The sequence below is a fragment of the Copadichromis virginalis genome, linkage group LG6, assembly GCF_057382275.1.
Source record: "Copadichromis virginalis isolate Kocher_CV1m ecotype Utaka linkage group LG6, C_Virginalis_male_GT1.1, whole genome shotgun sequence".
NCBI lineage: Eukaryota > Metazoa > Chordata > Actinopteri > Cichliformes > Cichlidae > Copadichromis > Copadichromis virginalis.
In genome coordinates, this window is record NC_140623.1 from 27,032,912 (window position 1) to 27,050,955 (window position 18,044).

The 18,044-nt window shown below is 40.5% G+C and overlaps 1 protein-coding gene across 1 annotated transcript; it reads left to right on the plus strand.

Annotated features, from left to right (window-relative positions):
* Window positions 1-1,421: 1,421 nt before the first annotated feature.
* LOC146707937 (low-density lipoprotein receptor-like) lies at window positions 1,422-12,894 on the plus strand. The gene is made up of 18 exons (XM_085459563.1): window positions 1,422-1,692; window positions 5,604-5,729; window positions 6,041-6,163; window positions 6,478-6,846; window positions 7,036-7,158; window positions 7,281-7,397; window positions 7,571-7,693; window positions 7,813-7,941; window positions 8,053-8,224; window positions 8,362-8,589; window positions 9,241-9,359; window positions 9,465-9,604; window positions 9,915-10,056; window positions 10,146-10,283; window positions 10,368-10,541; window positions 10,987-11,064; window positions 11,199-11,359; window positions 11,468-12,894. Exons 1-18 carry the CDS (start codon window positions 1,611-1,613, stop codon window positions 11,504-11,506), a joined length of 2,583 nt encoding a protein of 860 aa, XP_085315689.1. The 5' UTR covers window positions 1,422-1,610; the 3' UTR covers window positions 11,507-12,894.
* Window positions 12,895-18,044: the final 5,150 nt, after the last annotated feature.

Here is an 18,044-nt window from a genome sequence, read left to right on the forward strand (position 1 = left end):
CCTCTGTGTGTGTTAGCAGTGTGTGTGGGGATGCCGGGAACCAGAATATGTAATCCAGCTGCTTTTTTTACATTCCAGGAATGCCTCCCACAGATTATTCCCTGCCCCTACAAGGAGCCAAGCCAAGCCCAGCTCCTCCTCCCTCTTTCTTACTCTGGGAGCACTCACACACAGCACTTTAAAAACACTAAAACACTTTATCTGCCTGATTTGACTTCTACATATGTATCATGTCCATGTATTCTGAAGCAAAACTCTCTCTTCGTCATTGGCACTGATCTCAAACCTATTAAAAATGTGATTTTCCCCAAAACATGCCAGGAAAACCTTGGAATCACTTTTCTGTATAACCAGACACTCAATTTTTAGGAGTTACATCAAGCAGCATTATGGGGAGGGATGAGCAGACGGTGATGTGGCAGACCACTTTTCTTGGCTGTAGAGTTTTTTCCAGGGAAGAAGGCATCTCGCCCCCAGAGTACCTGACCGATTCCAGTAAATTGCAGCTTTTTCTGCAGCAAACAAAGTGCTTCACTTATAAAGCCGATATTTTGCTTTGCAAATGATCTGCCTGCGCTTGAAGATCGAACAGTGACTGTTGACACAAATAACCTTTGCATAGACCTGGTTAATACAGTAAGCTAAAGTATGGCAGTTTGTCAGCGTTAAAGCATCCCGACAATTCAAGGCATTATGATCAGGAGAGCGGTCAGGCTGCAGCGAAACTGATGGAGTACAAAGATATGTATCGTACATATCTGCGCTGCATTCGGCCCATTAATATGAATTATTTATCATCATTATTTTGCTTTTTCAGTCATTTTTGTGTTAGAATCATTCATGAATTGTCTGGTTAATTTTTAATATGGAATTTAGGTTGAATAAAAGGGTGGTGGTGGAGGGGGCTGAAAGTTGTACAACAACCACACTCTAAATGTGTGTGGCTCTCATCACTGTGTCTTTCTTGCTACTATTTAACTCCACATGTTGTAGCACACTCTCACACTTGCTCTTTTTGTTGTTTTCATTTACCAAAGTGTTATCATCACAGTCAGTCTGGCTGTAGTGAGACTGCATGTGATATATTTTGTGGCTTTTTTGTAAAAGGTGCTATCAATGTGTTACAGATAGATACTTTATTGTGCAGTCAGAGTTTCCTCTTCCTTTCAGACATATTATACGTTCTAAAACACACACACACACACACACACACACACACACACACACACACACACACACACACACACACACACACACACACACACACACACACACAGGAGGAAGCTATGCTTTTTCATGGTGGAGTGATGGAACCAGCAGGCTCCACCCCCAAGCAATGCTCAAGGCCAAATTCAAACATCACACCACTGGTTTGGCACCGCCCTCGTGCCAGCCTCATAGAAAGTGGTGAGATGTGACACGGGCTCCTTAATATATTTTGCTCACACTCGACATTCACGGACCAGCACTGGGTGACTCTCCTCTGTGATTCTGTCTCCTCCGGATTCTTTTTACGCACAGATACAACCGCGAACTCTTCCTTCTTTTTTCACATCTGTGCGCGCAGCTGACTTCTATTTTGTAGCTGACAATATAAGAAGAAACGGGACATGTTTGGGATTTGGAAGGGACTCGCCGGGCTGTCCGCTTGCTGGTGTCTGTTGATGCTTATTCATTGTTTGCCTCAAACAGGTAAGGAAATAGATTTCACGGTAACTGCATTTCCTTTCTCGTGTTTTTTTCTTTTCTTTTTTCTTTTTTTTTTTTTAATGAAAGGTGTAATAACCTGATTCTTTGTATCGGTACATAAAGATATACAAGTCAATAATTTTGACGATAATTCCACAACGTGGTTTACGATTTCTGCATATATGAATGAATGTACGCACGGCGTTTTGATTGGTTCGTTTCGCTGTAAAATGAAACAGAACATCCAACCATGCTCGACTTGCCGGCCGGCTTTGAGTTTCGGGTGGGCGTGGCCCAAAAAGGCCGTTGTCAAGGAATGGAGCTGGGAGGGGTGGAGGGTGCGGCTGAAAGGCGAGGCTTCCTCCTTCAAGCGGGATGCAGGAAATTGGATGCAAGAAAGTCTGCATTTTTACTGTAGCTGCGCACATTTGTTGAAAAGTATCCGAGGAAATAGCTTCGAAGTACTTTTACTGACTGCATAAAGAATGAGTTAATGTACATGTTAATGGACAGTTTGGACACTCAGAGGTTTCCAGGCCTCACAGAAGACAGGATGTAGCCTACGTTTTCCACTGTGACGCAAAATGGGGGAAACTGAGCCAGAAGAGACGCAGAAACCTTTGAATACAAATATGAACTAAAGAGAATTAACTGAACAAAGCAGATAATAAAAAGGCGGATATATCCCATAACTGGCTTAAATTGAATATTTAACACGAGGAAACATTAACATTCATTAAAAAGGGAATGAAACATTCATTTAATGAAGATTCAGTATTTAAAACGTGTTTAATTGTTCCCTCATATCATTAGCATTCAGGCTTTTGTGCCATGTTAAGTCTCGGGCTGATCCTTACATCGTACCATTGTCGTCCTCAAACATGGTCACTGAATGAGTGAACTCCCTCGGAGGAATCAATGTTCTGCAGCACAATTTTGCCCCCTGCTTCATTAACCCTCCCTAAAATCTGTACTCTCCAACAAGAGCTTTTCAGATTTCCGCTTCCATTCATCATATTTGCTAGTGTATGTATAGCTGTGCATGTCTGTGTGTGTGTGTAATAAAAGCCTTCGTTTTCCTACATGGGAGAAGAAACCTTTACAATGCAGTGACTCACAAATAGAGACACTTTATAGTCTTGCCTATTTATCATTTAGAAATACCTCCAGCTTTAGAGTATAGGAATCATTCACGCATTAACATAGTCTTTTCATAGGCTTAAAATACTAAAATTATTTGAAGGTTACAAAGTAAAGCATTGCAAGTTTTGCTCTTCTGCAGATGGCCACCTCACTATCAAGTCTTGCACTTGTTCAAAGCATGTTTCAATCTAACGTCATTCGAGCACATTACTGTCTTCATTTATCAGGCAATGACTCCACTGGACTCAATAAAGTGCAGCTACATGACCGGACTAATCATCATAAATCCAGACCTAATGCACAAGTGAGTGCTGCCGGTCCTCGTGATGGATATCCATCCTGGTTATTAATTAACTGCTGGGTATATGATTGAATAAATAAAACCTTCTCTTTATGAAGGCTTCTGGTGTGTGTATATTGCAGACACGTACCACAGAAAGACAGCAATGCATTGTTAGAGAACAAAGTCTCATGTAGTCACAAGGGATGATTGTTGTCACTCAGCATTGTGACTGATTCTGTAAAGCCAGTTTCTGCTGTCAGACAAGCTTCAGCTTTACTACATTTTGAACTGAACCATAGCGGCCGGGCATGTGTTTAAGGTAGTGCCTGAATAGCCTTGTATGGTAGTGTTGTATGTGTGAGGTCTGGTGGCTTTGAAGGTTTATACTGTGGGTATAAATAGAAACTGGAGGGTGCACTTTCTCTTGCAGAAACAAAGTACGCTCTACCTGAGCTGTCTGACATCCTGTTCAAACTAGTAAACATACTGGCAGTTTGTGGTCTTAGGTTTTAAGGCTCTAGCTGACTAGATAGACTAGAGGTAGTTTTTGATGCAGTAGTGATACTTCTGAACTTAGTTTTCAGATTATAAACTGACTAAAAGTGATAAAGATCAGTTTCTATTTAAACTGCAGTGTTCACAAATTTGCTTTATGACATGTTATGAACAAAGTGGCAAACGAGGCCACGAACCGTTGGGGAATTTTTGAACATTGAGGTCTAAAAATGTCAAACACAAAACAGAGAGAACTTACCAGTATATCACTGTCATCAGCCAGGTGCAAACTTTAATTTTGTCTCTGAGAAAGACTTACGGTAAAGAGTTCATGGAAACCTCATTTTACTTAGCAGTCTTAATGAGAGACTAAAGAGACTTGTGGGAAACATTAGCAGTGGAAAATGAAAACATAGGCTTGGGAAGTTTATATTTTCCACCCATGGGGACGAGGTTGAAAGTTTAAAGATCGGGAAGAAGCAGCTTTTAACCTGCTTTGGTTCCTCCTTTTTTTTCAGTGGATTCAATTTAAATGGCTGCTTCATAAAGGGGAAATGAGTGTGAGTTCTTTAAAGTTTGCTGTAGATGTAAAATGAGCACTGAATAACGTGCTCTATGTGCGTTAGTTCTTTAGTATGTTTTGGAAAGTCTGTTCCTGGAACCTCTGCTGGCTGTTTGCCAGGCTTCATCCTACGTTTGTGTCAGAAGTGGACATGCAGAGCGTTTTTTTCCCCCCTTTAAGGGAAACTGAGACTCAACTAAATGTTGCTAAAATAGCAAGACAAGAAATACAGTACATTTTTCAATTCAGTGTTACTTTTCACAGTGCCAGAAAAGCAGGGAGGCAACCCTTGGCCACATATCAAGTGTTGAGAAAGCATCCTCTCTTTGTGCTATAACCATCCGCACCAACTTATCGTAATCAGTCAGACCTGTTCTGTTTCTTTTGTAACGCATCATCACTCATTTACACTTCTGGGATGACAGAATTTCTTCTGTTTAGAGCCTCCGCCTCCATCTGCGGGTCACTGTGGTGATGCTGTTATGAGGAATGCCACTTTGGGACCAATCAGCAACTGGTGGTGTGATGGTTCAACTCCTCCCATGCTATTGTCTTAAAGGGATAGCCTGACAATAAGCTAAGCCTCCAGGTCACAGGAAGGACAGGCACTCAGGAGGGGATGGAGGATGACGCATATTTGGGGCAGTGTCCGGCTTTTTTTAATGGCTATTTCACTGAGGTGACCGCCGCGACCTGTGAGCCTGAAAGAAACCATGGTCAGTTTAAGGTTGCAAAGCTTTAAACTTTTAAACACAGTAGTGAAACGTTTGTCTCCTACATGAAACGATGCTTTGCCATGGTCCATCTGTACACATCTGATGTGGCACACGTTTAAGCCACATAAACCAGGGTATTTACCCAGATAAACAACTCTTTGCTGAAGAGAGAAACGAGACTGAATACATTTTCTGTTTTTGTCTATATCTTTTGACTAAGTTTGTAAAAACTGGGCCTTGCATGTGAATGACTTCGGGGGAATAATTCTTTGTCCAAATACTTTATATTGAAGTCACTTTGATTAGTTCTAACATGAGACACAGTGTCAATAACTTAATTTGTTAATTTCCTGAGTGAAGCAATAAGAAAAACCTGTTTTTTCTCTCCCTTTTTTACAGCATCACTTATCCGTACTTCACTGTCTTTGACTCTGAGTAACACATTAACAAATTTCCTTTGTTAGCACATTTGGATTTGTTTTCTTTTTTACACCGTTGTTTGTCTGAACTTCAGTGGCCTTCAGTTGTAATTTTTTCCCTCCGTGTGTATTTTTCAGTCATTCAACAGCACAGTAATAACATTTTTTAGGGCCAATAAGCTGTGAGCTAATTGATGAGTGCTGATAAGAAGATCTGGTGATATTGAATGTAAACCAGGGTGGCAGTTTGTCCTCACGTCACACTGAACTCCAGTTGTGATTTTTGTCTTTCACAGATGCAGCCTACATATGCAACGCCAATCAGTTTAAGTGCGGAAATGGGAGGTGCATCACCCGCAGGTGGATTTGTGATGGAAGTGATGATTGTGGTGATGGAAGTGATGAGCTGCCCGCTAGCTGCGGTATGTTATCACATATCAGCTACACCTTACACTTGGGATTCTTGAGGTTTTTTTATGCTTGACTGACCAATTTCCTGATAGTTTTTTAATATTTAGAAAATATTTAAAAAAACAGAAAGTTCACTAACTTATAATTCAAATTAAAAAAAAGTTTTGGATCAAACTGTCACCACAGGGAATCAGAAACACATTAACAAAGTCACTGCAGCTTCTACAAGTAAATGATTGTTAAGCTTTACGACATAATAGCAAAAAGCTGTGTCTCTCTGTGGTCACGTGAAATGAGTCACGCTTCATGTTTCTCTCCTCAGGAGTCAAAATCTGTCGGGATTCGCAGTTCAACTGTGGCGATCCCATGAGCCAGTGCATACCAAAAGACTGGCAATGTGACGGCAAAGCCGACTGTACTAACGGCGCTGATGAGAAAAACTGCAGTAAGTTTTCTACCAGAGCCGAGTTTTTCTACACCTCAAAGTTCATGCTAAAGCATCCACAAACAAGACACGACTAACTGAAAGTGTTTTTGGCAAGAATGAATTTTGTTCAATGTATAATAATAATATCTCAAAAGGGATTTGAAGAACAGACTTAAAGTCAAGTAATCTTTAAAAAAAAAGCTAATACTAGTAGTGTATTTATAATCCTGAAGTCTAGTTAATACATATAAATAAATATGTAATAAGTGTTGTTATTGATATCATAATTGATCGATTTCTAACTCCTATCCTCCTCTCATGTTTCACCACAGCGGCCAAGCAGTGTGACGACCGTGAGTTTCGTTGTGCCAATGGCCAGTGCATATCCAAGAGCTTTGTTTGCGACAGCGACAACGACTGCTCAGATGGCTCAGATGAGGCGTCCTGTCCCAAACCCACCTGTAACTCTCGCTCCTTCCAATGCAACAACTCAATGTGTGTGCCTGCGATATGGCGCTGCGATGGAGACAGAGACTGCTCCGATGGGTCTGACGAGTGGCCCCAGAACTGTGAAGGAAGGAAGCCAGAGAAGACGTGCAGACCTCACGAGTTCCAGTGTGCGAATGGGGACTGTATCCCTGGCAACTGGAAGTGTGACGGAGGGTTCGACTGCCAGGATCGTTCGGACGAGGCTAATTGCAGTGAGTTTTTAAAAATTTCTTATTGTTAAAGCCAACCTGCACATTACATTTTTAATGGAGACTGACAGTAAATATTTTCTGGAGGTACTGGTATTATGTTTCTTCTTATTCTAATCTCTATTCCATTACTCTCTCTCTCCATCTCTCTTTTTGTGTTTTCGTTCATTTACCTTCTTCCTTCTCTTCCAGCTCATTCCACTTGCCGCTCAGATGAGTTCCAGTGTAAGGACGGCACCTGCATTAACAAAAGCCTCCAATGTAATGGACGTGCTGACTGCGGGGACCTCACTGATGAGATTGAATGTGATACAGGTAAAAAGATTTCATTCAGTTTCACCCACAAACTGTAATCAAAAGCTTCTTTCTTGAAAAGAAAGAAAGTCCCACATGATTACATTGCGGTCTCATTCATACTCCCCTGGTCTCTTCCACAGTATGTGAAGGCCCAAACAAGTTCCAGTGTCGCAGTGGGGAGTGCATCGACACGGAGAAAGTGTGCAACAAGCAGAACGACTGCAAGGACGGGTCTGATGAACCAGCGAAAGAGTGTGGTAAGTGAAGTCATCTTGTACACATTCATGGCTGCCAGCCTGTAGGGAAATATGACTAGAATACCTGACTTGACCTACATAGCTTGTGGTTTGAATGAGTAAATTCCCGGTCAGCTAAGGATTTGGTTGTCGTGAATATTATTTGAAAGCTTTTTGCCTGTTTGTCTCTGCAGACAACAATGAGTGTCTGACCGGAAATGGCGGCTGCTCTCACTACTGCAACGATCTGCAGATTGGCTACAACTGCTCCTGCCCTGCTGGATACAGGCTGAAGGCGGACAACAAAACCTGTGAAGGTGAGCGGACGGAGACATTTAAAATTCTGCCTCTTAAGAACCAGACAGATCGTAAACATGTCATTTAACAATGTGCACAATAGAAACAAACAAATGAGCCAACTTCTTCAATTCTGCAGACATTGACGAATGTGCTGAGCCAGACACTTGCACTCAGATCTGCATCAACTTGCCAGGCAGCTACAAGTGTGATTGTGAAGAGGGCTATATGATTGACCCTGCGACCAAAACTTGCAAGGCTGAATCAGGTAATGTTAGAAAGAAAGCCCACTTAAACCCACTTAACGCTTGATCCTGTGACGCAACCTTCAGACAAGACAAGCAAGTTTAACCGAACTGTCCTCCTCTGCCTCCACCAGGCACAGTGCCCACCTTGTACTTCACCATCAAACACGAGGTGAGGAAGCTGACAGTGGACCGCAGCGAGTACGTGCGTGTGATCCCACAGCTGAAGAACGCAGTGGCTCTCGACATGGATATGCCAAACAAGATGATCTTCTGGTCTGACCTGTCTCTGAAGAAAATCTACAGGTAAGAATCTTTATCTGTGTCCTTTCTTTTTTACATTTCTTTATGAGTTTCTTGCTTCATTTTGCATAGTATGGAGTGGCTCTCATTCAATGATGCAGATGAAATTAATCTCTCCACTCTTGCCTTCCTCCAAACAGCTCTATGATAGATGTGGCTGGCAATTCCTCTCACCACAATGTGGTGGTTGAAAGTGGGATAGAGGCCCCAGAGGGCATTGCGGTGGACTGGATCCATGGCAACATCTACTGGACTGACAGTGTTTTGAAGACTATTTCTGTAGCAACAACGGATGGCGGTATGAGGAAGACCCTGATCGCAACGGACCTGGACAAGCCACGAGCCATCACAGTCGATCCAGTAAACAAGTAAGTGTTTAAACAGACATCACAGCGAGTACGTTTCCTTACATTAATGTCACTAGATCCACTGAACATATAACACCTGTTCTTAAACAGCTCCATTGGCTTCCAATTTACCTCGGTGTCAATTTCAAGATCCTGCTTCTCACTTTCAAAGCGCTTCATAACCTTGCTCCTCCATATCTATCCGATCTTCTCCATACATACTCACCCCTCCGTACACTCCGCTCTTCTTCAGCTTCCCTTCTGTCAGTTCCACCTGCTCGCCTGACTACCATTAGACTCAGAGCCTTTAGTTGTTCTGCCCCGAGACTTTGGAATGCACTTCCACTTGCTCTCCGGACCACACACTGTCTCACCACTTTTCAATCACGTCTCAAGACTCATCTATTTAGAATTGCATACACCTGATCTGTCTGAGTCCATTTTTACCTTGCCCAGTTTTTATATTTGCCTTTATACTTTTATGACTGTTTATGTCTAAATTTTATTTTACCATATTTAATATATATTTTTTGCTGCTATTGCTCATGTGTTTTTGTAAGGTGACCTTGAGGGTCTGAAAGGCGCCTATAAATAAAATGTATTATTATAGTTTGACATGAACTGGTGCGTTTTGTCTTTAGCCTCATGATTTCTTTACTGTGTCCTCTTTAGTTTGATGTACTGGACAGACTGGGGTGAAGAAGCTAAGATTGAGAAGAGTGGGCTGAACGGTGCAGATCGCACTACTTTAGTAAAAGACAACATTGTGTGGCCGAATGGCATCACCCTGGGTAAGCACAGCTTCCTGAATGCATTTTTAGCAGTGATTTTTATTTACTGTGTAATGAAAATATCGTAGTCAAAACTATTATTTGTGTGTTTCATTTTCTTACCAGACATGGTCAACCAACGTCTATACTGGGTGGACTCCAAGCTGCACTCTCTCTCCAGCATCGATGTGAATGGAGGGGCCCGACACAGTCTCATTATTAATGAGGAAAAACTCTCCCACCCACTCTCCCTGACAGTCTTTGAGGTTAGTGATGAAGGCAGTGTATTCCCAGATTAACTATGACTCAGTAAGGTCAAAGGGATTGTTGTTATTTGATTAAACTGCCACTAAGGATGAATCCTTTTGGTAATGACGGGAACCACAAATCTGCCTGACTTATTGGCAACACTAGTTGTTTTCTTAAATTGCTAAAACCAGCCAGTCCAAGTCTAACAAAGTTCACGGAGGGTTTTTATCTGAAATGGTTTAACATACAAAGCCAGAGCTTCAATTGTTGAGCACCGCACTAATTCTTAATCGGTTTAACTCAAGTTGTATTTCTTTCTAAAAACAGGAGAAAGTATTTTGGACAGACATGAACAACGCTGCTGTGTTTAGTGCCAACCGCTTGACAGGAAGCGACATCACTGAGCTGGCAAACGACCTGGGCCAGCCAGAAGACATCATACTGCACCACAACCTGAAGCAGCCAGCCAGTAAGGAAACATTTGTACATTAGAGATATTAAAAAATAATCTGTGAAATTAGAATCTTTTTTTCTAATGCCTTCCCTGTTTTATTTTAGGTTCGAACTGGTGCACGAATGGAGGTTGTGAGTTCCTGTGCCTACCTGCCCCTCAGAACGACCCACAGTCTCCCAGATACACCTGTGCCTGTCCTGATGGCATGGTCCTGGGACCTGACATGAAGAAATGCGTGGCAGGTAAACGTCCGCTCCTCTTGTTACTAAAAAAGATAGAATTTGACATCAAATCCTGAAATTAAACCCTTTATTTTTATTTTGCAGAAAGCACAGCTGCGCCTCCCAAAACTGCTGCTCCGCTCCCACCAAAAGGGCCCACAGATCCTGCTACACCCAGGCAGCCAGACCCGACCACAACTACAACCACCAAGAAACCCACAACTACCTCTGCTGTGCAGCCTAATCAGAAAACAGAGAAGCCTGCCGTCACTGCTCAAGGTACAGAAACTTTCTTTACATTTTTAGACACTCAGATTATTGTTCTCATCCTATTTATGATTTTTTTTAAATTGTGGCCAAAAACACTGATGCTGCTTTTGGTATCATATTGTATGTATGTATTTTTCTAACTTTTGCCAAAATAGAATTTATTATTTTGACATTTACTGTATACTGGCACTGTTACAACTGTTACAACAACAGAAAGCTAACTACTTACTTACTGCCTGGTTGAAATGACCAGTAGTAGTTTTATTGAATGATATTTATTTATTGGGTGATATGATGTTGAGTTATATCTTTATGGGTAATTTTATGGCTAACTTCCTAGACTCACTCCACTGGGTGTGACGCTAAGCTAACTGTCTTCTGGCTCATGTCAAATAAGATGTTATCGTTTTTTAAGAGACTGTATGAAGAAAACATTTATTTTCTGCTTTTGCAGGTGACAGACAAGCAGCCGTGCAGCCTGAAGAAGCCCCACCCTCCCACCCTGTTGCTCTCTACGTTGTGTTGCCACTGAGTAAGTCCTACTTTTTAGCTCTTCACAGCTCTCTGTGAAACAAAACATGATATCTTAAACCTGCTCACTTACTCAAGGATACTTAATCTGCTCTCTTTTTCATTGAATGGCATTGTAACTCTTCTCTTCTGCAGTGATTTTGGCTCTTCTGGTATTTGGAGCAATGTACCTCTGGAGACACTGGCATAGGAAGAACACAAACACCATTCACTTTGACAACCCCGTGTACCAGAAAACCACCGAGGATGAGTTACACATCTGCAGGAATGGCTCTGACGGCTACGTGTATCCTGAGGTATCTTAACCTAAAACCATTTTAGAAATATTGTTTCTAAAAAAAAAAAAAGATTAATTAATCAGTTTGAAAGCTTTGCTCAAACGATGTTGCTCCTTTTTTTTCCAGCGGCAAATGCTGAGCATGGATGACACGGATATGGCTTGACCTGCCAATGAAGAAAAAACTCGTTTTATTTGAAGTGCTGGAAACAAGAACCGCTGCTTAACAACATCATTCCCTTTCTCCGTTGACCTCATTGTGTGGCTTATGTCTCTGACCTCAGCACTGTGCCGTCCAAGCCTGCAAAAGGGTTGAAAGAAAAGGAAACAATCTTTGAAACTTAGGAAAATAGGGCATAAAGCAGTCCGACCACTAAATTATTACTAAATGAAGGACTATTGGATAGTTTCAGTAGATGATGTTCTTAGTCCTGGAGCCGTGATTCTTTTGATGCTATCTATGTTTTTTATGCCTAAAAAACATAGATAAAAAAAAGATACAGATTGTTACAACACCTTTAGGTGCCGATTTACGAGCTTAACTTGAAAAGCCTAAACCATGTTGTCTTAACACTCCCGTAAGCCTTCCAGTCACACTCTTTTAGGTTAGTGAAGTTTATGGATGCACATACAGTAAATGCCTTAGTAATCGCACTCCACTGATAGTCTTCACAGCATCATATATAGCCTTCTGTTATCCTGCATACAGAGTTTGACAGTCAGTCATTTATATTGCCGTCATCTCTAATGTTTTCTGTTTGAATCCATAAGATATGAGTGTGGTGGATTACATATGGTTTACACTGTAAATCACCAAAGCTGCTACGTTTTCTGAAGTTAACCAAAATGAAGAAAATGCTTGAAAATCCTTTTTTCTTCTTTTTTTTCTGTTTCTTGCTATGAAGATAATTAAGGTAAAAGTGATTGTAGATGATTTCTTACACAGCTCTATGAACTGTTTCTGTATATATTTTCTGTAAATATATCTTGGTGTCGTCTTTTTACGTTTGTAAATTTTAATCGAGAAACACTGTAAATAGGTAATAGATTATTTTATTTATTTATGGAAATATGAGAGCTACGGTTTTTGATTGTTGTCTGCTGGCTGTGAATGTGGTACTTACTACATGTTAAGTGAGGTGTTTTAATAGAGGTGGGCTAACCTCTACGTCGTGCAGCTGTTATTTAAGTTATGTCAGTCAAACCTTTGCGTACGCTGCTCAGTTTCCCGGACAAGTCACCACACCTGAGAACTCTTATTAGCATTTTAAGGTTTACACAGCAGCACTGAAGAAACTTATTATTCCTTACTCCTTTGCTTTTTCAATACAGCCGTGAATCAGATAACTTATTTTTCTTTTTCTTTTACTGTGATGTTTTGTTTTGATTGTGGGATTGAGGCACATACAGCACGACTGTACACAAAGCATAATGTTCTCATTCAACTCAGAATGTATGTATATCTTCTTCTCTTTGTTAAATGCACATATCTTTTTTTTTTCCTTTTCGGTTGTGTTGGTATTTTTTTAATAAAATACAAAAAAGGAAATATTTCTAATGTCTCCCTTGGCTCATTTTTAAAAAAGAGATAGCATGTATGAATGTGGTGCTGAAGTACTCTAGTCTCAGGAAATGCAGTGCAATAAACTCCATAAACTTCTCACAGGTGAAAAAATAGTGTAACCATTACATTGAGAGCCTCTGTAGTGTAATGGTTTACACATTTCAAGGGAAATATCCCTGGTTCAATTCTGGGATGACGACATCTGCATTGGTCAAGTAATAAAGTTGTTGCTGTAGCTTCAACCAACCTCTTCTGCTCTTCTCCACAAACTTAGCAATAGGTGAAGTTGTGCCAGAAATTTCCATTGTGTTTCAATCTCAGGAGGAGACACAAGTCCCTCGGGGGTTGCATCAGAAACAGTATCCATCTGTGAATAAGAAGAAGCTGACAGTAGGTTTGTAAGTACTACACAGCCCTAGTGTGATGATTAAAATTATATCATACACAACATACCTCATAACACAAGCACCTTCAACCCTGGGGACACTTGTACTTAGACCAAAGAACAACCTGAGCTATTTTTGAAGGTTTCTGAGTGAGGTGTATTAATTAAAGAGGATCCACAATGGACGTATTCACTAATACCATTTTTATAAGGTTGTAATTTGAAGAAAAACCCCTGATGATGAACATAGGGAGACTTATAATAGTCGGAAAAAAAAATCTTTCATCCTCGAGCCCAATTCTTTTTTCAAGTGGACGTTTAAAGCATTTAAATGTGAAGCTGATCACCTGGCTGAATGTTTGCCCTTCACTGCCAGGGCTAATTATTTAACACAACATACAATGGATGTCTGTTGACCCTGTTTTTCTTTTGTTGCCTAGAAATGCTGCCATTACTTTCCAAACACAATAAAATAAGCACACACAGTGTATAATAGTGCTGCAGCTAATAACCATTAAACTCTCATCCAGCAATTCTATTCTTTGTATTTTTCCAGAGAACAATGGGGAACTTTGTGTCCTTAAGCAAACATAAACAAATCATTTTTATCACATTCAAATAAGTGTCATTTCACCTGTTGTTGGGTTTTGTTTTGTTTTTTTACAGAGAGACATGTGGTTTAAAACACTTAAATAAAGAAAAGCCAATACCCTCTATTCATTACAACAGACAGGGGCAGCTTTTTGATTCGGTTACAGCGCAGCAGAGAATAATGCATCCATGTACTCTAATGCTTATTTTTCACCGGGAACTTAATGGCTGTCCTAATTCTGCAAAGAGTTTACTAATGGGACTTGAGTTGGTGGTTTATATTCTTGTCTTGTCATCTTAATGGACAAAAATTAAGTTTGAAAATAAACTCTTTTTTTTCATCTCTGTACTGAGAATTTCCGAGTGGAATTGCTCTCTATTTACCCATATGCATATGGATATCCATTAAAGATAAATGGCCAAACGCATTATCCTTAATGCCCTGTGGTCAAGCAGTACACATGCATAATTCAGCCTAAGTCATTAAAGAAAAGGAAAGAAAGTGCAGCACTGTTTGAAGAGTCCAGGGTTGGCCCGACACACTAATAAACAAGAACAACCAAAACACATCCCCTCATAAATCTAATAACCCTCCTACATAACTCTGGTTCTCCTCTGTGTATTAAAAGGGTGCAGAGAACACTAGTGCTGGTCACTAAGGAAGAGGTGCTGTATCTTTAATAGCAACTAGAATAATTCATCCAACTGATATAGTCCACTTCATGGAAAAATTAAGACACACTGCAAGTATATAAACCAATGACAGAGACCATGAAGACTTGTTAAGTAACAGCCTGATGAAGCCTGCGCCTCTTTCGGCATCTAATTCTATAGTCGGGGAGGAGATGAAAACTGAAAATGACAAAAAGAAATAAAAGATGCAAACTGGAAATATTTAGGAAAACACCATCAGTTTATGACACTATTTGTTCTGTGGTATGAGACTCATTTTTCATTTGTTTTTATCTTATTTAGTTTTTATTTTTGTGTTCAGTTGGCTTAATTTCCAGAGTGTTGTTGGTATTGTTGTGTTGTAAATTTATCGTAAAGAGTTTGTTGATCAGATTAATGAGTGGCTGTGGCACAGTTTGCTGGTAGTGACAGGATAGGCAGGACTTGTCAATACTCAAGAACACCAGGGAAAGACAGAAGCTGGGTGGTCCAGGCAGTGATCCAAGCAGGTGTTGAGGGAACCCACTTGAGCAGAACGGCTGAGATGCGACAGGGTGTGGAGGGGAGCAGACAATGAACCAGGTGATAGGTGTGACTGTCATCAGGCCTAACATTCTTCTAATGACAGAGCCATCGAGGCAGGTAGTCCTCCTGGAGTTGACTGCTCGCTGGGAAGATGGGATGTCAGTGGCATTTGAGAGGAAGAGGGAAGCTTACATTCCTCCCCGAATGAGGTCAGCAGCCAACAGTTTTCCAGAGAGCCACTCTACAGGTCTATCAAGCTACTGGGGATCAGGGAACTGCACAGCAAGATAGCCATCAGGCACATCACTGATGCAGCTGAAAAGACACCAAGATTGTTGTGGACCAAAAGGGTGAACCCACAAGCTACCTTTATACAAGTTGGGACTGGTTACCCCTGACTGAGTTGTCTAGACAAGGGCGGATCATATTGAAAGACCTGAAAAACCAGAGGTTACACCACTAATGATGTGTCTAGGTTGCAGCATAGGGTGTGAGTCAAAACTCAAGTTTCACATCATTGTTACTCTAAGTTTTTAAAACAAGAGGTGCAGTGATCAGCACTGCTGCCTCACAGCAAAAAGATTGTTTAGCGAAAGTTGTGGGGGCTGATAAACTCAGATAAACAGTTTTGTATTTTGTTGCAAAGTGTTGAAGTTAGTAAAAAGGGCCCGTTATCTAATCTAGACTGTAAATTACAGCAAGTCATATACACTCACTCACTTCCTTACTGTATCATTGTGTTGTGAAAGCACTACTCTAAGGTATGCTGAGTAAAAGAGAGTAACAGTCATGCTAACCCATAAGTTCCAATTCATATATGTGGTATACTTCTGTGTTCGGCACAATAAACAATAAAAAAGGTCTTTCTATAAAAGCTAAAAGGTAACATCATGATAGGACAGAAGGAAGTTAAGTGAGTTTTCCTCATAATACTCGGCTGATTTTAACAGAGAAGTAAAGACATGATTAAAACTAAGTCATAAAGGTTTAATTTTATGGACTGTGCATGCAGCACAAGTATTACTCGTGTGATGGTTACCTACTGTACTATCTATCTGTTTGCATATTAGAGGGATGTCTCTTTGCCAGGACACAAAGTAAGCCATCAAAAGATAAATAACATAAATAATTATTGGACTTATTTTAGGACTGTGTTTATGGCATATCATAAAGAGAACTAAAGTGTGATTTGACGTCACGTTTGGGCCCTGCTCGTACGATGGTACATGCTGCATCGTCGTCACGTTGACTCATTGGAAAGCTGTGGTATGTTGTCTGTCAAGAACTGGGATCCACATTCCACTTGAAAATTTCCACACCCAACAGTCTCACATCTGCTCGAGGCCAAATGTCATCTCTATATTTTGCACAATTGCTTTTCAGTCAGCTTGTGGTTGCATATTTAAATCAAACGATTTGGCCTGATTGCATGTACGGTAAAACAGCATATCCAGAAAACTAAACCTTATTTTTCCCTCGCCACCAGCATCACTGTTGACACTCGGATAGTTTGCTTGAGAACCATTGTCTGTATACCCAGGAGACAATAGATACCCTTGGGGCTCAGGTGACTAGTGACACCTGTTCCCCGCTATGCTGGCTTTCATCTGCATCTTCTAATCGCCTCACCATTTACATATGTTTGTTGTCTTACGATTGGCCTAGTGGCAAAAAAAGGGTGGAGCTCAATCTCACACCACTGATTCGTAAGCAAAGGGGAGTGTTTTCGAAAACCGGCAGTGGGAGGAGATGGGTGACAGATGGAGGACAGATATTCCCCTGTCAGGTTACCAAACAGAGTACCAAATGTCCCGATGGCAAGGTAACAGCAACAACCTGTTTTGCTTTTGTTTGACGTTGTAGAGGCCAAACGGGTTGGCTATCTCTCGGCTGATACGTGTGCTGTAAAATGGAAAGCTGTTTGTTTTAACACACTGTAAAATGAAGAGGCTCCATTGGATGAGGAGAAAAGTGCAAAGTCAGGTACATCTCTGCTGGACAGTCGACATCCGGTCCAAAGCTAGCACTCACAGCCTTTATTTTCAATGATATTAGTTTCACCCCCCGAGCCACCATGCTGAGTTCAACCGCCCTGATCCCAGCAGCCTCCGTTTGCTTTCGCATAGTGTTGACAGTCAAAGTTTTGGTGTTTCCCATAGAATCATGATTTTGTATTACACTTTATCTCACACATCCAAGCTCACTAATGTTTCTAGCACCTGTGGAGAGATAAGGATACAAATCTCGAGTCATTATAAGTAAGAAATTAACTCTTATGCTTAGCTAATGCCTAAATATGGTGAATTATTATTGCTGTGCTGTATATTTACCATGTTCAGGTGAGTTTTACTGGTATCTTGCATAGTACAAAATACTACCCTACTGTATCTGGAGATATCATGGGAGCATCAGTTAAGAAAATTAATTAATATTAATTTTACATTAACATTAATCACAATGATTAAGTGGTTTAATTTGAGTGGTGTTTTGCTGAAATGTCTTACATTTGCTCCTGATTTTAAGTCACATTAAGACAGGTATGATCAAGACCGTTTCTATTTTATATATAAATGAATGGATTTAAAATAATTGAGACTTTAGATATACGCAACAGATATATTTCCAGTGTCATAGTAAGACAAATGTATCAACCCTGTTAAAATTGACGATGACCATTTTCTACTGATGGCACTGTGGAAAACTCTGCACAGCAAATCATGTTAATAACATTAGGGCATTGTGAGTGATTGTTTTGCCATCAAAATGCAGAAAAGGTAGGTGAAAGAGAAGAAAAAAAAATTCTATCCAAATCAAAGAAAACCATTTTTAAGTTTTAATTATTTATTTATTTATTTGTTTGTTTTGTACTCAAAGATAAAAAAGCTAGGATCTAAGATTAAATCCCACTTTGGCTACAACATTGCAAATAATATTTAATGCTCTGCTGAATTTTAGATTCTGCAGACA